Consider the following 24,766-nt stretch of genomic DNA (forward strand, 5'->3'; position numbering starts at 1 on the left):
TAAAACTTCAGTATCCATAGATTAGAAGCATCACAGTAACCAGTTCAAACTTAAAATATTAAATGTTTTAAGATTTCCTTCAGCCTGGATCATTTGTTTAACTGTGCATTGTACAATTGCTAGCCACTAAAAGGATGTCGGCTATCTCTGCCTTGCCACCACCAGAACAGATACATTTCTAACAAATCATTTAAACGAAACAATAGTTTCACCTTGTTTGCGTGTCCGGTGCAGTTTTGTGGAGTGAAGAGCGTAGATCCGTCTCTTCTGAGCTTTAGCAGCACCATGAATAAACTGAGCACTGTTTTGATCGAAGCTGCGGGAGGAGCACGTGACAGTCACGTGACTCACATGACAAACTGGGTAATGTAGTTCTTGTGTGAGAGTGGATTAAACCGGCACGTGTTTTACATATGTAGAATACCTTGTGATTTACTCATCTACAGATTAACTCATTGTTTCACTTAATCTAATTTCGGCTACATGAATGGACTCCACAAGTTTAATTTATAGTCATTTATTGAAGGTGAATAATGTACATGACCAATAGCAAGGTTTTTTTTTTTAATGTAGGTTTCAGTGTAGGATTTTGAAAACGTACATTTCCAAATGTCAGTTTACAGAACAGAACCAAATTTGTACCAGTGAGAGCCAATGTCTGGGCTTTGCTAAGACAGTAATTCATACTTGCATACACACATTTGCAGTCACACAATCAGACAAAGCCCCTAAACTAGGACTGGGTTGAAATATAAAACATTTACATTTCATCTACAGTCTGCATCCCCGACATCTTTGACTGGTGTGCTTAATTCATTTGATAAAGAGGATATCTAAAGTGCAAAATATTTTCTCATTACAGCTCAGTCACATTTAAGATGTCTAGAAATATTTTTTTGGGGGGGTTCAAACTATTGAAACTAGTAAGTAAATTTCAACTGAAACCAGAGTAAAGACAAACAAAAATCTGCTAGCTATACGAGATGTAGGAGAAATGAAATGACCCACGAGCTCCTCTTCTGGCATTTGATTTTTTTTTGCTCCACGTGATGGATTCTCTACTTTGTGACAGCATGGATCCCATGAGCCAGATACTCCACGTTCCCAGAGGTCACACCTGCCATGGAAATCCTACCATCCTTGGTCATGTACACTGAAAACTCCTTTGTCAGGCGTTCAACCTAAAAATAAAAATAGCAATGTTTCTGCAATATATCAAAAGTACAGGTTTGTCACTGTCAAGTACAATCAAATACACACCTGCTCGGGCTTGAGACCTGTGAAGCAAAACATCCCAATTTGGTCGATGACATGCTGCCAGTTGTGAGTGGAACCTTCCTTCTTCAGTCCAGCCACCAACTGTTCTCTCATCTTGATGATCCGATTGGCCATACCGTGAACCTCCTCCAACCTGGGCCGGACCATCATTTCATTAAATGTGCCAAGCGCCAATCTCAAATCTTTATGCATACCACAGCGAGTACAGATCAGGTGTGTCAAGAATAGTTGTGGCAATTCTGGCTCCGTTCATTGGTGGGTTGGAGTAAATTGGCCGGATGAGGATCTTGAGCTGCGACTCGACTCTTTTAGCCTCCTCAGCATCGTTACACACCACAGTGAAGCCTCCGACTCGCTCACCTACGGCACATGCAAGAGAAGAGTCAGGCTGTTGAAATGTTGAAAATAAGCCACAATCAAAACTGTCCACTGGAAGGTCAATACACAACTTACTCCCTAGGAACTTGAAATTATAAATATATCCCTGTCGAACTCATAATCACAACAAAGAAAGATTTTACTGATACAATTGTTTTTGGCCTTTTCCCGTTTATTCGTTATCTTCTCACATGTGTGTTGTACAAGGTGATTTTCCTCAGATAATGACATCTCAGGGAAACACTATTGCATTTGTCATTCTCCATCCATCCATCCATCCATCTATTCTTAAAGCTCACTTACAAAACATGGTTAAATGGATTATGGCGATATAAAATGCATCTAGTGAAATGTCTGAAATCGTTTCACTGTGCTCTGAGCGTCACTCACCACTGAGCTCTATGCCAAGGCTGGATGTGCACCTTTCTACTTGTGTGCCCTATACTAGTCTTTTTTTGACTTGTTTTATCATTTTTCATTGTTTTATGTTGGACCAAAGCAAGTCCCTATGTTTGTGAATTCTGTTCATTGACAATGGCAATAAACCTTTTTTGATTCTGGTGCAGAGTGTAGGGTCATTATGCGCTTGGTTTGGTTTGGTTTGTCTGTCCTTCGTGTGAGGACTGATTGGAGAGAGAGCCTCTTCCTATGCTGCACCTGCAGCTTGGAACTTCTTTCAGGCAAAGTTGAGATTATGCGAAACTGTCGATCAAGAGTGAATCTTTATAATAAAAAAAACTTTTAAATGTAGATTGTTATTCTTTTCTAAATGTCTTTTAAATGTGTGTTATATCTTAACTTTGCCGCAGTTCGAGCTTGAAAAAAGGGGTTTTGATCTCAATGGGTTCTTACCGGTTAAATAAAAGGTTAATAAATATTTTTTTTTAAATCTACTGTGTATAGCTTAGCCCCTAAGCTAGGGCACACGCCCTGCTCTTTAAAACCAAGTGTGGGAGGAGAGAATCCAGTATAAATTAGCCTGTGTCTGCGATAGTCTGGTGGTTACAGCATTGCGGTTTCTGGTTGCATTGGTGATTCATGTGCCCGTCTACTGACCATAGAGACCCATGTTCTTGGCATAGGACTGAGAGAGCAGGATGTTGTGACCCTCTTCAATGAAGTGACGAACTGCCCAGGCATCACGATTAATGTCTCCACTAGCAAAACCCTGGTAGGCCATGTCAAAGAAGACAAGCAGGTTCCTTTTCTGTAAGACAAACAAATCCATCGATTTAAAAAATAAAATAAAGAGACACCAAGTCACTATAATGTAGTAAGCATGACTTTATGCAAGATTTGACTAAACACTTTGCCAGTGTGTTACTTTCTGGTTGGACATGGGCAACAAATATGACAACGGTGGATGTGATTTCAGAACTGTTACCTAGCAACCATACTGTAAACAAGAGCCAAAATCCCTCAAAAACATTCCAATTTGTGTAGTGTTTAAACTCGGCTCTACGTCCAGTAATTTTAAAGTTTTGTTTCAAAATGTTTCCACAAACTGCAATGTCATGGATGTTAAACTATGATAAATATTTACCACGTGTGCACTAGAACATGAGAACCTGTCAGATAGACTTCAAAGTCTACTTCTGCGGCTCAATACAAACAAAGTCTGAATCAAGAATGACAATCTGCTCCTCTACAGGTGAACTCCAGCAGGTAAAATAATCGCACTCTCACTTTTATAACTTCAGCAATCTCTTTCCACTGTTCAGGCCGAGGGTCCACACCAGTCGGGTTGTGCGCACAGGCATGGAGCAGAATCACACTCTGCTCTGGGATTTTCTAAAACATGAGAACGCAGTATTAAAAACAAACCAAACATGCATCTAATTATTTTAATAACAAAGCTGAATTTAGCAGAGTCTGGACAAAATCAGGCAAACACCAATTACCCAGAATGCTTCTTGTCCAAGTAAAACAAAAAAAAAAACTTTCAAACTTTGAATAGACCATTTAAGTTTAATTTTGAAAAAGGCACAATTGTCAAATATGCGTGGAATATGGTGGAACATGCAAATATGGTGGAGAAACTTAACGCAATAGAATGTTTTGAATTGGAAAACAAGGTCTAGCTTACAGAAATGTCTTCAAGAGCTCCTTTGAAATCAAAACCACAGGTTGAAGGTTCATAGTATCTGTATGACTTGAGTTGCATCCCTGCATCTCTGAAGATGGGTGTGTGGTTTCCCCAAGAAGGTTTGGGCAGGTACACATCACGTGGACCTGGATGAAATCGAGACTGTGCCAAACGGACAAAAAGGATTGGTCAGATAGGCATCATCATAAGTAAGTTAAACCAAATAATCTTACAAGAAAGTTGGCTCCAATACGCAAGGACCCTGTTCCTGAAATGGTCTGCACAGTGATGTTCTGTAGAAAGACAAAACAATTCACTGAGAACACAGGGATACAAGACGTCAGCTTCACTCAGGTTGTATCAAACTTACCCTGTTACTTTTCAGGACCTCATTGTCAGCACCAAGTGCCAGTCGGGCACAGGCCTTTGTAAAATCTCCCAGACCGCCAATGCCAAGGTATTCTTTATCAAGCTGTTTGGCGGCAATCAATGCCTCTGCCTGAAGGACAGACAACAGGGGAAAAAAAATATTGTTTTTCTGACCAGCAGACATCATCCGTTAATTCAATTTAATTTCTTTAAATAACCTTGCGAACGGAGCTGAGCACAAATGGCTTGCCCTGGTCATCTCTGTAAGCTCCCACACCCAGGTTCATCTTCTTTGGGTTAGTGTCCCTCTTAAAGGCCTCGGTCACCCCCAGGATGGGATCAGGGGGGCCCATTGCCACGCCGCTCCACCAAGAACTGAAACACATAGATTAAAACAATTACTTTATTTCTGGTGGGGGGAAAAAAAAATAAATAAATAAATAAAAACACAAGTTGACAGTAGAAGGGCAAATTCTGGATTATTTAACTTTCAGTAGCAATGCTTCAGATATAATCTTAACTACTCATGTGATTAGAAGTTTCTTTATTAACTTTAGACCATGTGAAACACTCAAGTTCAAGATTCCTGAAACAAACATTTTAATCTTTTCTACAGGTTCAGAGTCCAAAAAAGGGTGGAGATCAATAATCCCGGATAAAACCGCATTAGTGGGAAACGTTTGCCCTCTTTGGAATACCAGTCTTTGTGTTGATCAGTGAAGACTAAAACACAAGTAGTTTGTTACATGTACAATACAAGAAAAAAATAAAGATTAAATGTATTTGTAACTCTAAAAATATATAAAGTATGTATATAGTAAGCAAAGGCAAGCCCATGTGCAGTTAATATTTACACATATACACATGTTTTAGTAAAAATCAATGTGCTGGGTGCAATCTTGTTTGTTGTCAGTAGTAACGTGAAGGCCACAGTATATGGAAATACAAAGACAGTGGCTATTGAGACCATGAAATGCCACACTGAAACGTGATATGTCACTGACCCAAAACAACTCCAATAAACCCAAATAAAAGTATATCAAATAAGAGTTAAAAGAGTATCGCCTTGCGGAACAACCATATTGATGAAGAGTATTGTAGGTGTATAATGTTTGTCCTCCAACAGGGCTCAGTAAGGACACAAGCTCCAGTTAGAGATCAGCCAATCAGCGACGACAGGAGGAGCACGACAGCCAATCACCGTCCAGAATCCTCAAATACGGGTCCCCTCTTGGCTCAAACCATGCAGTAGTTTATTAGCGGTATAGAGCTCCATGGGGTCATTGCAAATGCCAAAGTAGCAGTCACCACGGTTATTAAGCAGAACACACTCAATACAAACAAAAAGCGCGTGATCGGTGCACAAGTAAACAGAACATGACAGTTAGTGGATAAACGTGAACAACTGCACTAGTATCAGCACCGTGACTTTCATTAGCTTCACAGACAGCGCCCTCAAAAGTGAAGTTCATGGCAGGTCAATTTAACTAAACGTGAGATGTCTGGAAATTAAACTAATAAACCACACACAGCGCTATGATGAGTAGTTGTAGAAAATCACAGTTTGGAGCTGCATCAGGAAACCACGCAGCGGTAGCTCTGAGCTACAACCGGAGATGTAGCGCCGTTTTGTGGAAATAAAAAGGGCTGCTTTGTACCTGTGGCGCGTGGACAGGACCCCCAGGGACGGGGTCATGTTCCCCAAGCTGGACAGAAACCTGTTGGTGGTGAGCAGAGCCATCGTTTCTCGGTCTTGGAGCGCGGAGCAGAACCAGCTGAGGATGTGTGGAGATGTGAAGGGCAGAGACGAGCGGCGCAACTTTGTGACGCACCGCGTAACGTCAGCGGCCATGACGCACACCTGCAGTCAATCTGACCTAATGAGCGCTGTTTTATTATACAGGTTTTATTATACAGTTATACCGTTTATTATACGTTTTATCCATATAATAGATCCATGGTTTTACCCCTGTATTTTCAGTAACATCTCATGTGAAGCCTCGTTCAAACATGAAGCGTCAACTAATGACATGTTGTACAGTGACGTGGGTTGTCCCCTGGAGGGCAGTGTCATACACATAATGATTGAACTGGGACTATTGAGCTCGAGAGGACGGAGCTGATGGAGAAGAATTAGGAATAAAACCTAAGATACCAAGCAGAAGAGTCAGCTCTGGAATAAAGTCTTAAGAATAAAGTCTGTCGGTAATGGAACACCAACTGCCATATAACACCAAAGAAGAAGAAGACCATGGATCTATTAAAAAATCTCATTTTGACTGAATCCCTGCTTTAGAGACTGACCCTGAGTTCAAGGTCCAATGTCTGAACCAGGTTTTGATCTAAATTTAGAACTAGACTATTGATACTATTCAAATATCTTAGTTTGGTACTAGACCCCCAACTAAAATTTGACAAACACATTAAAAAATATATCCAAAACAATACAAAGAAATCGGCCCTGCTGTACATGCACGCTATGACATGCTCTCACATTTCATACTGCATGACAGCGTGGGCCCAGGCAGCTCCCTCAGCCACAAAGAAAATCGGTTCACTTTACAAACAAGCAATAAAAATATGGATAGAGAACCTGTCCGATTTCACCATTGCCACATTCTTAAGAATTATAATTTGTTAAGTTTTGAAAGCTACAGTAACCTGTGCTTTCTTAGATTATTACAGAGACTTAACAGCAGCAGCAGAGTGACAAGAGGCTCCTCAAACCAAAACTGTAAAATCCCACAGAGCAGGACGTCATTTGGACAATCCTTCTCCTATAAGAGCTGTAAACTCTGGAATTCCTCACCCCCTGAAATAAAGTGCATCTCAGAGGTAAAAATGTTCACCTTCAGACTTAAGTGCTGGCTGAAAGAACATCAAAACTGTATCCACCTGTAAGAATGAAAGTGCATGAGTGATAATGCATGAGTGATAATGCATGAGTGATAATGCATGAGTGATAACGCACGAGTGATAATGTATGAGTGATAATGCACGAGTGATAATACATGAATGATAATGCATGAGTGATAATGCATGAGTGATAATGTATGAGTGATAATGCACGAGTGATAATGCATGAGTGATAATGCACGAGTGATAATACATGAGTGATAATGCATGAGTGATAATGCATGAGTGATAATGCACGAGTGATAATGCATGAGTGATAATGTATGAGTGATAATGCACGAGTGATAATGCATGAGTGATAATGCACGAGTGATAATACATGAGTGATAATGCATGAGTGATAATGCATGAGTGATAATGTATGAGTGATAATGCACGAGTGATAGTGCACAAGTGATAATGCATGAGTGATAATGCATGAGTAATAATGCATGAGTAATAATGCATGAGTGATAATGCACGAGTGATAATGCATGAGTGATAATGCATGAGTGATAATGCATGAGTGATAATGCATGAGTGATAATGTATGAGTGATAATGCACGAGTGATAGTGCACGAGTGATAATGCATGAGTGATAATGCATGAGTAATAATGCATGAGTGATAATGCATGAGTGATAATGTATGAGTGATAATGCATGAGTGATAATGCATGAGTGATAGTGCATGAGTGATTGTGCATGAGTGATAATGCATGAGTGATAATGCATGAGTGATAATGTATGAGTGATAATGCATGAGTGATAATGCATGAGTGATAATGCATGAGTGATAATGCATGAGTGATAATGCATGAGTGATAGTGCATGAGTGATTGTGCATGAGTGATAATGCATGAGTGATAATGCATGAGTGATAATGTATGAGTGATAATGCACGAGTGATAATGCACGAGTGATAATGCACGAGTGATAATGCATGAGTGATAGTGCATGAGTGATACTGCATGAGTGATAGTGCATGAGTGATACTGCATGAGTGATTGTGCATGAGTGATAATGCATGAGTGATTGTGCATGAGTGATAATGTATGAGTGATAATGCATGAGTGATAATGTATGAGTGATAATGCACGAGTGATAGTGCACAAGTGATAATGCATGAGTGAGGAAGAATGAGCTGTGTAGATGTGTACATTTGTCACAGATTTATTTATGACAATGGAAATGTGTTTTAATGTCTTTTATATCCGTGGGGGGTGTAGAAAAGCCCAACCAGGGACGAGAGTTGAAAATTAGCACTGGCTATAAACTTTGTATGCATCACATCGGCTACAAGCTTTGTTTTGTAACTATATATGATTGCATTGTCCCTGTCAAATACATAAATAAAATATAAATAAAAAGCCACACGAAACAAACAAACTGACAGTGGCTATGTTTTTTATCTGATTTCAGGAGATTTCAGATTATTTAATTGTCAAATCAGAAGTGAGTAGATTCAATTTGAAATTAATTGTACTTTGTATTCCAAGTACAGTACTAAAATAACTTTGTATAACTGACAATGTCACCAGGGGTTTGGATTATTAACTTTATCTTTGACAAATAGTCACAGTCATGGCCCAGATATTCTTTACCAAACAGCTTAGACGGACAGTCTATGGTTGTGCTACTACTACTAAATTTATGATTGATGAAGTCATATTTTGAGATTTTTTTATTATTTTGTTAATAATAATATAAAAAAAAATTTAATGTTATGTAATGTCATTCTGAATGAAGTTCTACCACAATAAGGACTACTTTCTGAATGTGTGTTATGGTGTTTTAACACTTTACAGCTGTTATTTATTACATCAAATAACAATAGCCAGACTTTATTGCTTACCATGTTTTTCCTGTTGGATTATGAGAGAACAATCCATCATTGAATAGCTTTTATTCTAATTAGGTGCAGTAAAATATTTTTATTTTATTTGGACAAGTTATTTGGACTAAATTATTTAAATTGTAAATGCCCAAAATGCCTGACTGAGCTCTCCCATGCAGCTGTCATACAGTTAGAATAATTGCTCCTCCACTTTGTAAAAAATTGAAATTGTCTGAATACATTATTCACATTTTAACATAGTTTGTTTTCATGAATGAATGGGGTCAGAGTGCAGCTGTGCAGAAGCAAAATAACAGCAGAGATATCATCTGTTTTTTTCCCACACGCTTGTCTCTTTCCTCTACAAGAGCGAGAGTTGATGTGTGTGAAGGAATTAGAGCAAAGATAACACCATTTCCTCTCTGACGGCGGGATGGACTTCTAACACTCATCTATTTGTGCATTTGTGTATTTATAAGTGTATGCTCCTGTTTGAAGTCATCTACAGTATAAAATCTGATGCAATATATTGTTTTTTTGTGCTTGATTAAGATGCTCATGTGGAATCAGAGAAAGAGAGCTGTGTTGGAGAGATAGTGAGTTCAATTAAAAATGAAAGTGATGATTATTAATTGATGCAAGGCACAGCCGTCTATATAGAAGGTTCAAAAGGGTGTGTAGATTCATAAAGATGCCTTCATTTACTGTGATGAATAGATTTCAAATGCACCAGTTTACAATACGCAAGAAAGGCATGGATTTTTCACTGGGGCCAACAGAGAAGAAACCTCTTTTTAGTTAGAAAGTCCAGAAAACAAGTGACTATGTTGTGCATAATTTATGTGAAAAATCCTTGGCTGCCATGTCATGTATTCTCAAGCTGTGATGAGTATGTGTAGGCTTCAGTAGGTTGCAGTATATGGCTGAGCTCTGGGCATCCCCCCTCTGTACGCTCTGTATCTAAAAAAAAAAAAAAAAAAAAAAGGACTTTAAGTGCATCCATGTCTATAAAAAATGGAGAAGCTCAAGATTCCTCTTTTTTTTTTCAAAATCACATTTTCTGCAGCAACGAGATTAGAGTAGGTTTAGGGAGCAGCTCTCGAGCACTGGAGTTGTAATCTTCACTGAGGTCTTCCAGTGCAGAGGAATTCTTTTTCACAGCCAACATTTCACACAATCAGTCCCTCATGTACACATAGTACACACACGCGCACACACACACGCGCACACACACACACACACGCACACACACGCGCACACACACACACGAACACACACACACACGCACGCGCACACACACACACACGCACACACACACACACGCACACACACACACACACGCACACACACACACACACACACACGCGCACACACACACGCGCACACACACACACACACACACATATATATAGCCTAATGAAACAAAAAACACTAGTGGATATATTTTTTTAATTTTTCAATAATATCTCTTATGGAACAGTACAAGCTTATAATAAATAATGTAAATAAATAAATCTACCATTTCTACATGACATGTAAAAGGAGGGGACAAATAAAAGATAAAACACTCACTGGTCACATAAGCCAGTAGAGTAAAACATGAGTTGAAACATAAAGGATGTTTTAAATCTTGAAATAAATTATCAAATGGTTTGTAAAACACTATAATATATTATGAGGGACAGCTAAAACAGCCTGCATTATACTTTGTGCTTCCAGTTGCACTTTAGCGGGGTATAGGAGTTACATGCACCAGGTTACACCAGAAGAAGCTTTTTGAAGGAAGAGTCGAGAGGATCACAGTGTGGAGTCCCGGCAGATGACAATCTCCAGCTCCGTCCTGTACAGTTTGCCCTCATCTGACAAAGCCATGATGCTTTTCTTGTATCCTGCCAGCTCTTTTGAATCCACAGCCTGAAGAACAAAAGTTAGGTATTAATATATTCCCACAAACTCCTGAAATAACAAAAACAATGACAATCTAATCACAATACGTCATCGCACGCAATTGTTTTAGGAAAGTCAAAAGGTGCAGTGCAAGAGGACACAAATGCAAAGGTTGTATAGCTTTAGTTAATCCACCTGTACTCTATAAATAAATGGCTTTTGAAAAGTAACTTGAACTGAAGAATCAATGACGTGACTATTCATTACCATTTTGTTCTTGTCACAGAGGTCTTTGAGCAAGGCATCCAGCTCCTGCTCATCAATATTGCCATTTCCGTCCTGAATGAAGACACGTAGAAGCATTTTATTAATGATACAAAGGCCAGATTCACCCCCAATGACTTTAACTGTCCCATCATTTACCTTGTCGTAAAATGTAAAGAGTGCATCAAACTCTTTCACTGAGATTCTGATGCCCTACGAAAGAAGTTAAGTTATTTCTCGAGTGCAGTAAAAGCCCTGGCAGCAGATCTAGACCTGATATTAATCCATGCAGATTATGATAAATGGAACCAGAGTTGTTTTAATCCCGACCAGACACTCTAATCCACAGTCAGATAGCAATTGTTGATCTTCTCCCTCTCAACTGAAATCTACATATGTCAACATACAAGATGCATACACACATACAGTGTCAAAATGTCACCAAGGCCCATATATCCACGGGTACTCGCAGGGTTAAGTCCTTCATTCAACCAATGACATGTTACATAAAGCCTTATAATCCCAGTCAATCACTATAGTACATATCTTTCACATTATGCAACATTTATTCAATTTAATATATACAATTGTGTCTCTCTGTGCAAATGTCCAGTCAGTATGCCAAGATTTGTCAGTCAAGATTGTAGAATATTACAGTAAATCTAATCATTTAAATCCCACCCAAAGTTTAGCATTTGTAGTTGAATTTGATGAATTTCTTCTTGCTGAGAAAACAAGATTGCAGAAGTTTGTTTGTTTGTTTGTTTGTTTTTTCAAATGTCTTACCTCAAATTTTAGCAAGAAGTTTTCTTTCACTGGCAAAAGTCTGATGGGAAAACAAATAGCAATAAATAATAATAATAAATAAATAATAACCCAAATAATAACAATAACTCACCTTGCCATTTCAGAGAGTCCTAGTTTTCCATCACCGTTGAGATCAAACATCCTCAGCTGAATAACAGACATAAGTTGTGTTACTTATAAATAACCAGTGGAGGGTCTTAAACAGGTGCAGTTGAGTGTGTTGGGGTCACAGATGTGTGAGTGATGCTGGTGGCCACAAAAGTGATGCCTCAGCACAGCAGCTGAACTGGAGGGTGAAGCCCCGCATTAATGTTGTTCATTCATGTAATTAAAATTCAAGCCTCCAGGGATGCAGTGTTTACATTAAAGATGTTACAGAGAAATGCATCAAGCACATCATCTGAGAAAATGTATGTGAATATTTAATCCATGCGACATTATTATGAAAATACTTACAATAGTCTGCGTGTACTCAGTGAGCTTCTTGCTATCAAAGTTTCTGTTGGCCTTTTTCAGCAAATCTGAGAGAAACCCCTGATGAAAGAAAGAGACCATGAACTACACCAGACACTCACTTACATAACAGTAAGTCATTCAGAATTTCGGGTCAAAAGGAGATTTGTGTGTCTCCTGGGTTTAATACAAGGGCAGACAAGGTTTTGTCTGACATTTTGGTTTAGAAAAGTTTTGAAGAAGGGGATGGTCTTCTGTACAGATAAAGAAATTTGAGCAAATACAGAGGTGGAAAAAAAGAAACCTAAGTATAAGTAAGTAAAAACGTTTTAAACTGTATCATTGTGTTGTTTCATTTTTTCTTGTTACTGCTACATCATTAGCAATTGTTCTACTGTGTTGTGATCATATGCTACCCATGTATTACTTTACACATTGCCTTTAAAGTAGTGAGACGGTTGTTTGTGCTCTCATACAGGTCACAGTAAACATAGTTATTAGTTGGAAGGAAAGATGCCAGGAAAAAAAATGCCTTTCACCCAAGTTTTATGGTGTTTTCTGTAACGCTTAATTCTCTTCTTTCCTTAACTTAATTCTTGTTTACCTCCAGCTCATTGGACTCGATGTATCCGCTCCGGTCAGTGTCATACCTCCTCCAGGCCTGTGAGTGAAGAGTAACTATTTTCAATTGTCCAAATATTTCCAGTCACAACAACATTAATAACATTTTCCAGAGGTTTTATGTATCATCCAAGATACAGATAAAGGGCTCACTGGGGTGTCATCTACCACAGAGTATATAGAATATAGTTTTTTGTCACAATACTTATCAAAGATGGATACCTAAGCTCCCTCCAGTGCTTTCCAGCTCAGCCCAATAGAAAGCTGCACTGCATTCATAATGTATGTCACCCTGAGAATAGCTTGGAAGAGTCGCTCCTCTGAGGGCACTGCAGAGAGCATGCAATGTGGCTTATGTCCAATCACACTGGACCAGATGGTCAAGACCCCCCTCTTTTACCACTATATACGGCGTATTTATCATTAAGTTGTATGGTTTTCTGATTGGCATGTCAATAGATCAAGGGTCACATCCACTGCTGGGCTGGATGAAACCCTCTTGGCTTTTGCAGCACAATATAAATATTGAGGCCATTAGGTGTGGTGGTTCTTCTGCCAACCGATTCAGTAAGCCTCTATAGTTTAATTATATTTTAGTTTACACAATAAAATGTACTATCTATCCGTCATTTTAACAGGGGCTCATAAACTGTACTCTGTGTAAAAGTATTTAGCGAATTTAATTGTGGGCTGACACTTTATTCACTCCAATGGCCAAAGAATACTCTTTGGCCACTGTTTGGATTTAATACATTTAACTGGCCGTGTACCTTGCAATTTAGTTTTTGCCTAGCATTGCCTTTTTATGCCAGCTTCTCTCAGAGATCATCAAGACTAAGCAATTTGCGCTTCATGCTGATCCAGAGTAATGCGCAATAAAACAAGCGTCTTCCTCCCTTAGTTGCATTTATTTTAAGTGATTATATTGTGTTATCCAGTGCAAGTCTTAAACAACGTTGTTTCCTGTAGAGAATATAAGGAAAAAATCCCAGAACTAATTGGATTTAAAAAAAATTCTAAAACATTATCTTACACAAGTCCCCATTGGTTTAGAAAATCAAATTCAACATGATTTCTTTGTATGTTTGGTTGCATATTTTAATAGTTCGGGTTCATGTGACAACATTCTCAAAATGCATATAGTTTAAAACTCTCATGGGGGACAGGTCGGAATTCTCTGGTAATATTAGCCTTTCAATAGTCAGTATCAAGTAAGTCCTGACATGGTTAATAATCTTTTTAATATTGTGTGCGCACAGAAACAAAGTTTAAAGAATATTATTATTGATTTTGCTTTATATGGCTGTAAGTTTTTGGAAACAATTCCTAAAAAATAGATACAGGCCCCTGCATCTGAAATTAAAATGCCATTTAACTCCAGACCGTGAACACAACCAAACGTGTTCTTGGACAACGCAGGTCTTTTTAGTAGCCTACATTGTTTTATGAATTAAATGTAACTTGGATATTTTACTTAAAAGTAAATTCATTAATTCATTCAAAATTCATTCAAGGTTAAATGCTCATCTTAATGTTTATTCTAATATTCTACTATACTTTACTGGTTAGGTTTCAACCACTTCAATATCCTCAAAGAGAAATGTGTCTTCTGCATTTGACCCATCCCTCAATGCTGCTGGGGCAACCTGTCAGGAGCAGGAAACTGGAGGAACCCACCCAGACATGGGGAGAAACATGCAAACTCAGCACAGAAAGCACCAGAAAGTCGAACCTGGAGCCTTCTTGCTCTAAGGGGCCATGCTGTTGTGTTTAAATGCATAACATTTTTAAACTAGTTCACACTTACTGCCATAAACTGAGCGCTGGATCCCACAAACTCCCTGAAACACAGCAGGAAGTTTTCCTCTGTTGGCAGAAGCTGAGCCAACTGCAGGTGAGAGAAAACAGGAAATTGTCAATAGGAACTAATGCATAATCCTACAACTACTACTATTACTACTACAACAACAACAACAACAACAACAACTTCTTCTACTACTACTACTACTACTACTACTACTACTACTACTACTACTACTACTACTACTACTACTATTCAAATCTATTGTTACCTCTGCCATCTCAATTTTCCCATCTGAGTTCTTGTCAACGCTGGACATGAACTCATTCATTTTCTCTCTGAATGTAGCATGTGATGAATCCTGGGGATTGAGTGAGGAAGTGATTACCTGATGCAAAATGATCATTTAACAGTTTGAGCTCAAATCTTTGACTTCACTGACCACTCCTGCACCTCTTCTGGCCAACTCCAACTCTCTGAAGAAATTCTCCAGCTCTTTTCCCTCGATATAACCATTTCCTGTAGAACAAAAAAATAAGTTTGATGTTATAAAGTCATTAAGTCTGGAGCTTTTCTAAAATTAAAGACTGGCTGGAAGCTTACAGGTTATAAGATATGATAAGATAAGATATTCCTTTATTGTCCCACATGGGGAAATTCCATTGATGCAACGCAGGTAGATACAGAGGTAGATACAGAAGAAAAGAAGTCTCTTAGTAGAAGATCTTCTATAAACAAAAACTCCCATAGACAAAAACCTCCCATTTCCCATTTCCCAACAAGGGATGGAGGGGAAAAATAATAAAGATAAAAATAAATAAATAAATACCATTGCATGTGATCACGACAGTAATTGCACATGAATATGTGTCACGATAGTAATTGCACATGAATTGCACAGTAATTGCACATGAATCACGACAGTAATTGCACAGTAGAACTAACAGTGTTTTTTATAAAGTCTGACAGCAGCAGTCTCTCCTTCACACAGCAAGGGTGGATCAGTCGCTCACTGAAGCTGCTCTCCAGAGCGGACAGAGTGTCCTGCAGGGGGTGACACTCATGGTCAAGCATAGATGTGAATCTAGCCAGGGGGTTATTGGGGGTCCTAAACCTTTTTGATTTTAAACCATACTTTTAATTTCCTTCAGGTCAACAGTTCAAGACCTCTCGTAATGTGTTCATTTCCAAAGTTTACTGATGACATCATTTGTAACAAACATTTTGTGTGGCGTCCATTTAAGGTCTAATAGCAGTCTTTTGTAGCGGGAGGAACAAATCCCAGTGTGGCAGTGAAAGCTGTCTAATGAGTGTTTGCTTGCCTAAGAGGGAGAGCGTGCAGCCAGATAGATGCTTATTGGTGCATTCAGTGCGTCCCCAGCGTCTTATATGACCAGGCATGATTTAATACAATAATTTCCCTCTATTGTCTGCCCCCTAGTCAGGTTTATGTTTTCCTTTTAATCATAAGATTGAGTCCCATCTGTCTACAGTCCTGGCGGGCTCAGGTTCCAGCATTTTACAGGACAAAAATAGACATTAATAATGGTATTTGGAGAACGAGTACAACACAGATGTACAGAATAAAATGTAGAGCATGGCTGGTTCCCCTTCATCTCTTAATCTCTGATCCTCTCATCTCTTGTCCTTCAACAAACACTTTTTTTGATAGGTGCCCCATATCGCCATCTGTGCTTCAGCTGAGTTGTAATTTCAGACCCAAACAAACTGCACTGCTCTGCACTGGTGTGGACCACGGCATGTAAAAGTGAAGCTCCATTCATCCTTGTTGCATATGTTTGGATCACGTTAGCATGTTAATTTACATTATATATATACAAAATTCTTAGAAACATGTCGGTGTAATGCCTCATTCGTCCAGGCGTGTTGCATTGTAGAAAAAGACGCAGTTGTAGTCATCTGGACTCTGTTTTTAGGACTCTCATCCAAGAGTCATTGTCAATCTGATGGACAATGACTCTTGAATGATTTTTTTTTTTTTTTTGTGAGACCAGATGACTACAACTGAATCTTTTTTTGCAATACTCAAGAGGAAGAGTGCATTTGGTAATGTGCAGACAGTAAACGGAGCAGATGCATCCCCCTTTACTGTCAACATTTTCTCATGCAACTCCTGATGCTCGGTTACACTTTAAACCGATGCAGGAGTGACTCAGAGATGCCATGGTCAATAAAACAATGTGGAAAAGAAGCACATGTAATGGACATCATAGTAACATTTTATAACGAAAACCCCATGATCACTGTGTCATCATGTTTTAAACTCAATGAGAAAATGCAGTTGGTTACACTTTTTTAAAGGAGTTGACACATTGAAGGGTCTTTCAGTCACCACTGCACTGCTGTGGTCAGAGATCCGCCTGCCACGCACAGATACGTCCAGAGGCAATTCATCAACAAATGCTGCAGAGGGCTGTCGTGGTCTGAGCAATCTTGCGCAAGAGACCTTCTAATTTACCTGTCTCAAAAAGGTTTATATACTCCACTGCAGCTGTCTGAAGTGAGGCCAATGCATTTACCAACAAAATCAAATGTGTCCAAGGGCATTCCATAATCAAAGGCACAGTGTTTGAAACGTTGTTTTAGCAGAAAGTGGACTTACATATTGATATATTAAAAATGTTGTTGCTTTGAAGTATAATTTATACGGATTCTAAATATAATTTAAATTTCAAATAGATATTTGACCGGAACTTAAACAAAAACCTACAGCTACATTTATTCCATCATGACACTAAAACAAATGCCTACATGCCCAGGGCTATTGCCATCTGGTGGTGGCATCACTAATAACTCGCGCTCAACTAGAGCGAGCCAATGCAGGACAAATACCGTAATCAACTATTAGGATCCGCTAAATAAAGTGATTATTGTAAAGTCAAATTGGATTTTATTCTTGTGCACAGCCTCATGTGGCATCAACAAGCATGAACAAAACTGTATTTTACGTTCTGTTTTCCTTCTCCTTCTTATCCCACATCATTCAAGCTCATCTCATAAACCTTTTTGTGGAAAACACCTCTTCCTCTGCTCCGCGCTGCTCTTGTCTCTTTGGCCCCACCAGTGCCCCGCTTTGACGTGGAAGGATTAGTGTCTTCATTTATCTCGGTCAGGTGGTTCAATTTAGAAAATAGCCAGGCAATGATAGGCAACATTAGTATATTAAATGAAAATATGCAGAATTTAAAAATAGGCAATGGTTCAGTGCACAACTGTGAAGTCGAGCTGAGAGCTATAAATGCACTAGTCTAATTCATTTGAGGAAATATAATTACATAGTTGTAAAAACAAAATGCGAATGCGAAAGGGGATTGGTTTGCTGCATGCGCAAAGGGGTTAAAGAGATTAAGGTGCGAATAAAAAAGTTCCACCGTCTTAACACAAAGCTCATGATTATTGTTTAATATCTAAGAAACAGGTTAAAACACTTTGTATGGGCACAGGACACACTCACCGTCTGAGTCATAATGTTTCCAGATGTCGATGAACTGCGTGGCGGTGATCTCCGCCAGGTGCAGGTGTGGAGGCTGCTCCGCGTGGGTTGCCATCTCTGCGGCGCACGTTCCTTTGGGTGGAGGATGCAGAAGTGACAGGGAAAGTTTCCGCGCGTAAAGCTTCTTCGTAATGACTGTGAGCAGCTTCCCCTCAGTCGGGGCTTTTAAACCCCCCGCGGCGCCGCTGCTTCTGCTCTGCACCAGCAGGGGCGCACGACACTTCTCCACAGGAGTCACTACAGGAGTCACTACAGGAGGAGTACGTGCGGCAGGAGACCAATTACCGCGTGTTGAGGGAGAGTGCGCTTAGGATGAGCCCATGAGTTACCATGCCTCTGAGATTCTATAGTAAGATTATCACGCTCTCACGCCTGATCAAGGGTCCACACTAGCTCTGGTGGTGGTTTGGTTCTATTCCTTGTATTGTCAGAAATTGTTAAAAGCAGATGTGACTGCAACAATAAAACGCATAACATTTCTTCTCTGAGTTAGTATCGTTTAAGTGATTAGATTCAAACCATGAACATGAATTATAGACTTCCATTTATACTGTTGTCTAATAATCAATAGGTCCTGTAATGTTAAAACACAGCTGCTTTCAAGCATCGTGATTTGAATCAGTCTGAAGTCAAGGCAAGGCATTTAAGCCTACCTGCTTACTCATGCAAATAATGCTCTGTGTGCATGGGCAACCTTTGAATGAAACGACAGGACTCACTCCATGTTTCGCCTCTGTATTATCTGACAAACTTGCATGTAAGTTATTCAAAATGAATGCAATACATCTGCCATCCAAAATATAGCCTTTTAAGTGTGTTTTGAAATTCTTCTAGCAAATCCTTTACTTGGTCACACTTAACTATTTAGTCAATTAAATAAAGATAATCCATGAGATAACAAATTGCATAACATTTGTTATTTTGTTTCACTCAGTATTATCAGATACTGAAATTAGTGTATCTTGTGAAAGTTTGTGAGTTTGGTGTCCCGCCCCTGTCCCTCTGTCCCTGGACCTGTGGAGGTCGAGGAGGAGCACTTGATCTCTCTGACAAATCGAAGCAGTGTTTGGCATAAATCCAGCTGCTGCCGCAGCAGCAACAGCAGCAGCAGCAGCAGCAACACCAGCAGCACCAGCAGCAGCAGCACCATCATCAGCTTCAGCATCAGCATCAGCAGCACCAGCACCAGCAGCAGCAGCGGCAGCAGCACCAGCAACACCAGCAGCACCAGCAGCAGCAGCAGCAGCACCAGCAACACCAGCAGCACCAGCAGCAGCAGCACCAGCAACACCAGCAGCACCAGCAGCAGCAGCAGCAGCAGCACCAGCACCAGCAACACCAGCAGCACCAGCACCAGCAGCAGCACCAGCACCAGCAACACCAGCAACAGCAGCAGCACCAGCACCAGCACCAGCAACACCAGCAGCAGCAGCAGCAGCAGCACCAGCACCAGCAACAGCAGCAGCACCAGCACCAGCACCAGCACCAGCAACACCAGCAGCAGCAGCAGCAGCAGCAGCAGCACCAGCACCAGCAACAGCAACACCAGCAGCAGCAGCAGCAGCAGCAGCACCAGCAACACCAGCAGCACCAGCAGCAGCAGCAGCAGCAGCAGCACCAGCAACACCAGCAGCAGCAGCACCAGCACCAGCACCAGCAGCACCAGCACCAGCAACACCAGCAGCAGCAACAGCAGCAGCACCAGCAACACCAGCAGCAGCAGCAGCAGCAGCAGCAGCAGCCGGACAGCCATATAAATCATTCTGTGGTCTGATTGGCACACTTGCCTTTCAGCTCATTCTTCATCACAGACTCTACATCTCATTCCTCTTTTTCCATCGAGGGTTTGATGAGTTAAAGAGATGTACTAATTTCTATAGGACATTCACAAAGTTATTAACTAATATGTCTGAAAGTCTATGCATTTAAAAAAGGCACACTGTCAGGAACAAATGTTTTCTATAGGAATGCCGTAAAGCCAAACCATATGAATAATAATAAGTGTATTTATAGCACAGAGATGAGAGGATTTTCTTTTCAAAGTAGAGCTTCTAGAGTTCAACAAATATATTTAAAGTAGTCTACAATGATCTGATATAATCATAATCAGATCAAATCAGAAATGTAATTCTAATATTGTCGTTGTAAATGTCTTGAAACCATGATAGACTGGGACCACAGACTAAATAATATTTTATTGCTATTAAATCCAGAGCACAGTGACCATGAAAAGCACAATTGTACAGCACATATAAACATTTACACAACTACATCATAGAACTGTGGCCTGTGCCCGCAGAACCAATTCCAAATCAATCACAGATTTTACTTTTCATGATGTGCGGCATATGAACAATGGCACATTGTTTACTACAAATAATCACAGCTCATGAAATCCATTACACATAAAATATTACATTAGGGGAACACTGTAATTGTTAACCCACTTTACATTCGATGAAGCAACACAACTCACTTAAGAATGGATGTGACCTGTTCATAAGATTAATTGGTTTGTTTTGGCAGAAGTAATGGATTTCTACATTGTTAAAGTTTCTCAGTTGTATCTGTCCCCTGCTTTAATGTGATCCCAAAATACAAAACTCTGAACTTGCATATTAGCATTGTTGAATATTTGAATGATAATACCATTCATGCATCCTTGGACTGAATAAAGCTTCAGTTTGAATAAAATAAAGCCGTTTTTCCCATAACACAGCCTCGGAGGATGAGCATCCCATTAGCTCAAGAAACGTCCACACTAATTCAAACCTAGGGAAATATCTGAGTTTCCAGAGCTATTTGTTGAAGTCAGAGAATATTATCATGTGCACAAGTAATGAACTAAACTCATTACTAAAGTCAAAACTATATTCATGGGTTCAAAGTGACGACACACACTCTTACATAGTCAAATACCGCCATCTTGAGGATGAAAACCGCATGTTGTACTGTAGGCTGTTTCAACAAAAAGTCTCAAAACACAGGATTCCTCTTCTGTAATGTCCCCAAAGGCTGTGTGTCCAGGAATGCATTACTGTGGTCAGGAGGGACCAGTAGACTTACAGAAATCACTCCAAACTGAGGCTGAGCTGTTTATTTCAGTGTTAGAATCAGAATCAGAACAGGTTTATTGCCATTGTGATTGAACATAGTTCGCAAACTTTGGAACTTGTTTCGGCATTAAGGTACAACATAAAACCAATAATAATAATACTAATAATAATAATAATAATAATAGCAACGTATATAGAGTCAAATGTGGTATGCATAATTTAAGAATTTACTAATTAATTAAGGTAAAACATAAACTTGGTCTCAGTATGTACACAGATATCTACACAAACATTTACCGATGGTCATAAATAGTGCAGAAAGTGAACAGTGCGTGAATAGTATTGGTTGAGTATTGTTAAAGTGGCAGGTGTTAAGTGTTCACGAGTCCAACGGCATAGGGAAAGAGACTGTTCTTGTGGCAGGAGGTTCTGGTCCGGATGGAACGTTGCCTCCTGCCTGAGGGGAGTGGCTCAAATAGTCCGTGTCCAGGATTAGAAGGGACAGCAGTGATCCGACCTGCTCATCGCAGAGCCCTGGAGACGTATAGGTCCTGCAGAGATGGAAGTCTGCAGCCGATCACCTTCTCAGCAGAGCGCACAATGCGCTGTAGTCTCTGTTTGTCCCTGGCTGTGGCTCCAGTGTCCCACACGGTGATGGAGGAGGTGAGGATGGACTCAATGATGGCCGTATCAAACTGCACTAAGTCTACACTGGCAGCTTGGCTTTCCTCAGCTTCGGCAGGAAGTACATCCTCTGCTGGGCCTTCTTGATGAGGGAACTAATGGTGGGCTCCCACTTGAGGTCCTGAGTGATGGTGGTGCCAAGGAAGCGGAAGGATTCCATGATGGTGATTGGGGAGTCTGTGATGGTGAGGGGGGGCTGGGGGGGCTTTTACTTTCCTGAAGTCCACGATCATCTCCACTGTCGTCTGGGCATTGAGCTCCAGGTTGTTACCACTGCACCAGGACACCAGCCGGTCCTCCTCCCTCCTGTAGACAGACTCATCTCCGTCCGAGATGAGCCCGATGAGGGTGGTGTCGTCTGCGAACTTGATCTGTTTTACGGAGTCAACGCTGGTGGTGCCGCAGTTTATGTACAGGGAGAAGAGCAGGGGAGAAAGTACACAGCCCTGTGGAGCTCCTGTGCTGATAGTCCGCGTGTCCGAGACATTCTTCCCCAGCCACATGCACTGCCTCCGATCCGCCAGTGATACACCTGCAGGTGGAGTCAGGCACATTAAGCTGGAGGAACTTGTCCTGGAGCAGAGCAGGGAGGATGGTGTTGAATGCAGAGCTGAAGTCCACAAACAGGATCCTGTGCCCGGTTGATGGCGTCGTCTACAGAACTGCAGGTTGTTCAGCAGGGTGAAGGACTTCAGGTAGTTAGCAGCTGGTTAATGCTGGTTTACATGTCAGTTTTAACAAGCATAATTTCAAACTGTCCGGTTTTTATAGTTTAGGATCAGACACTCTAGAAAACGTTAGAAAACTGTTATTGTAAAGTTCTAATATAGAGAATTTAAAAACCATTCAGTATGGATACTTCAAATTAATATAGTTTCGATGATTGGTAATTACTTGTATCTGGTTACTGATATAGTACAAGTTTAACTGTAAGTTCATATGACAGCAGTGGTATAGTGCATCCTCATGAAATATGCAACATAAAACATGAAGTTGCCCGTTTTGTCCTCCTTAAACATTCACCATCTTTGCTCTCTGCATGAATCAATTGAACTCCAACCCCTGTTGTTAACCCAGCACGTTGCCCTGCACATGCCTCATGCTCCAGTGCATGTGTTGTCTTTAAGGTCACTCTCCTTCAAGACAGGGCATTCAGCAGTGAGTGCTTTTGTGTTAAGAAGATGGCAATATTTATGAAAGTGTTTGGACATTAACAATATCCCCCAAGTGTATTATTTATTATCCTAAACCTAACCTAACAAACTAACACATTTTTTCTTTCCAAAGCTGTAAAGTCTTTCAGACAAACAAAAATGAGAAAAAATGTAAGGTGAATTTGTGCCCCTGATGCTTTGGGTCATGTGCAACTCAATTAAACTAATTACACATGTGAAGAAATATCACTTTAAATACTTACTTGAAAGCTCAATTCATTCATTTTGCAGTTTATAATATTACTGACATAAGCCACTCAATGTTCTAACAATTGCATATCTTCTAAACAGCATTTGAATTCGTATCTTATTAGTTTCTTGTTTCTCATTGATACAAATTAAAGATGTGTGTCTCTCATGATGGGGTCCGCCACCTTCTTGTCAATATGAAGATTATTAGATTATTACTTTGCCTGGAATTATCACGTTACCGTATTTTATTGCTCCAAACATTTTTTGAAAAACATGCAATTACAGTGAGCGTAGTCACTTCATCACAGATCTGACAAGTAAACTGGTGGCATCAAATTCTTGTCTCCATGACAGATAAGATAGATGTATATGTTTTATCCCATATGTCGTGGGACATTGAAGGCGAAGCATGATAACAAGGAAGTGGCATACGCAGTGCACTTTTAAGATGATAAAACAAATAATGATATTGAATGTTTTCATCAGTTAAAATGAGCACTTTACAGTGTAAAGGGTTTGCTCATTTTAACTGATGAAAACATTCATCATGTCAGTATTGAAATTTGAAATCGTAACATAGTGTTGTGATTGTTTTACATACAATAATTTACTGTGAGTTGATAAAGTAAATCAACAATATATTGTGTAAAGTTTACACAATATATAATATATAAAATGACTGACCCTTTAAACAAATATATATATTTTTTAAAGTCATAGAGTTGTGAATATCATTGGCTAAAACTAGTCTTACCTTGAGGCAAAAAATACTGTATGCTGGTGTATATATGGTAATATATATATATATATATATATATATATATTACCATATATACACCAGCATACAGTATTTTTTGCCTGTGTGTGTGTATATATATATGTGTGTGTATATATATATATGTATATATATATCTATGTATATTATATTGAATGGTCAGAAGGAGGTCGTACAAACACTGACCCACAAAGCTGTTTGGCATTGTTATTGTCATATTACTTAAAAATCTTGTTTTTTGTTTTTCAACATTTTAAACCTGCACAGTATAAATATATTCTGTACAGCACTTAGATCATAAACAACTAGCAGAAAAAAAAATATTATTACATGCCCCATGGGCCATAGCATAAGCAATGCGCAATTTATAAGAAATGTTGGCTTAGGCCATGTGTGTGAATTGTGCATGTGGTAGATTGAATTAGTCTGCTTTGACATTAGCTGCTGTGTTTGTACCATGGATCTGCCCGAGCAGCAGTTGGAGGAGTATGCCATTTGTATAAATAAGAATGACAGGGAGCTCCAGTATTGGAGTAATTGCAGTAATCACCCTTTTTACCCTTAACACAGCTACTTCAAGTTAAATATAATCAAAACTTATACAGTCCAAGCTCAGGAAACACACAAGAGACGGAACGATAAGAAATTGTGATTTT

General features: G+C 39.7%; 2 protein-coding genes across 2 annotated transcripts; both read right to left on the reverse strand.

The window, feature by feature from the left end:
• Positions 1–535: 535 nt before the first annotated feature.
• On the reverse strand, positions 536–5,927 carry LOC140380925 (aspartate aminotransferase, mitochondrial). Its single transcript, XM_072464908.1, has 10 exons — positions 5,770–5,927; positions 4,330–4,486; positions 4,113–4,241; positions 3,976–4,035; positions 3,743–3,904; positions 3,343–3,447; positions 2,713–2,863; positions 1,473–1,638; positions 1,261–1,411; positions 536–1,181 (listed from the first exon to the last, which is right to left on the reverse strand). The coding sequence occupies exons 1-10, from the start codon at positions 5,850–5,852 to the stop codon at positions 1,059–1,061; spliced, it is 1,287 nt and encodes a 428-aa protein (XP_072321009.1). The 5' UTR covers positions 5,853–5,927; the 3' UTR covers positions 536–1,058.
• A 4,375-nt stretch (positions 5,928–10,302) lies between these two features.
• Positions 10,303–18,398, reverse strand: LOC140381370 (calretinin-like). The gene is made up of 11 exons (XM_072465418.1): positions 18,151–18,398; positions 15,118–15,194; positions 14,947–15,036; positions 14,682–14,762; positions 12,858–12,914; positions 12,257–12,334; positions 11,892–11,947; positions 11,780–11,819; positions 11,153–11,206; positions 10,997–11,068; positions 10,303–10,756 (listed from the first exon to the last, which is right to left on the reverse strand). The coding sequence occupies exons 1-11, from the start codon at positions 18,242–18,244 to the stop codon at positions 10,640–10,642; spliced, it is 816 nt and encodes a 271-aa protein (XP_072321519.1). The 5' UTR covers positions 18,245–18,398; the 3' UTR covers positions 10,303–10,639.
• Between the last annotated feature and the right edge of the window lie 6,368 nt (positions 18,399–24,766).

The sequence above is a fragment of the Eucyclogobius newberryi genome, unplaced genomic scaffold (genome assembly GCF_026437365.1).
Source record: "Eucyclogobius newberryi isolate DKJ021-1_F unplaced genomic scaffold, fEucNew1.0.hap1 SCAF_5, whole genome shotgun sequence".
NCBI classification, from domain to species: Eukaryota; Metazoa; Chordata; class Actinopteri; order Gobiiformes; family Gobiidae; genus Eucyclogobius; species Eucyclogobius newberryi.

What these genes read in the sequence shown, in the direction of transcription:
- LOC140380925 (XM_072464908.1), bottom strand. Translation starts at nt 5,852, where the DNA reads ATGGCTCTGCTCACCACCAACAGGTTTCTGTCCAGCTTGGGGAACATG. An exon ending in GAGCTCTTGAAGACATTTCT is followed by an intron (nt 3,448 to 3,742) that starts GTAAGCTAGACC and finishes CTCATGTTTTAG; the next exon opens with AAAATCCCAGAGCAGAGTGT. An exon ending in AGATTGCTGAAGTTATAAAA is followed by an intron (nt 2,864 to 3,342) that starts GTGAGAGTGCGA and finishes TTTGTCTTACAG; the next exon opens with AAAAGGAACCTGCTTGTCTT.
- LOC140381370 (XM_072465418.1), bottom strand. Translation starts at nt 18,244, where the DNA reads ATGGCAACCCACGCGGAGCAGCCTCCACACCTGCACCTGGCGGAGATC. An exon ending in CCAGAAGAGGTGCAGGAGTG is followed by an intron (nt 15,037 to 15,117) that starts GTCAGTGAAGTC and finishes CTCAATCCCCAG; the next exon opens with GATTCATCACATGCTACATT. An exon ending in GGACTCTCTGAAATGGCAAG is followed by an intron (nt 11,820 to 11,891) that starts GTGAGTTATTGT and finishes TTTTCCCATCAG; the next exon opens with ACTTTTGCCAGTGAAAGAAA.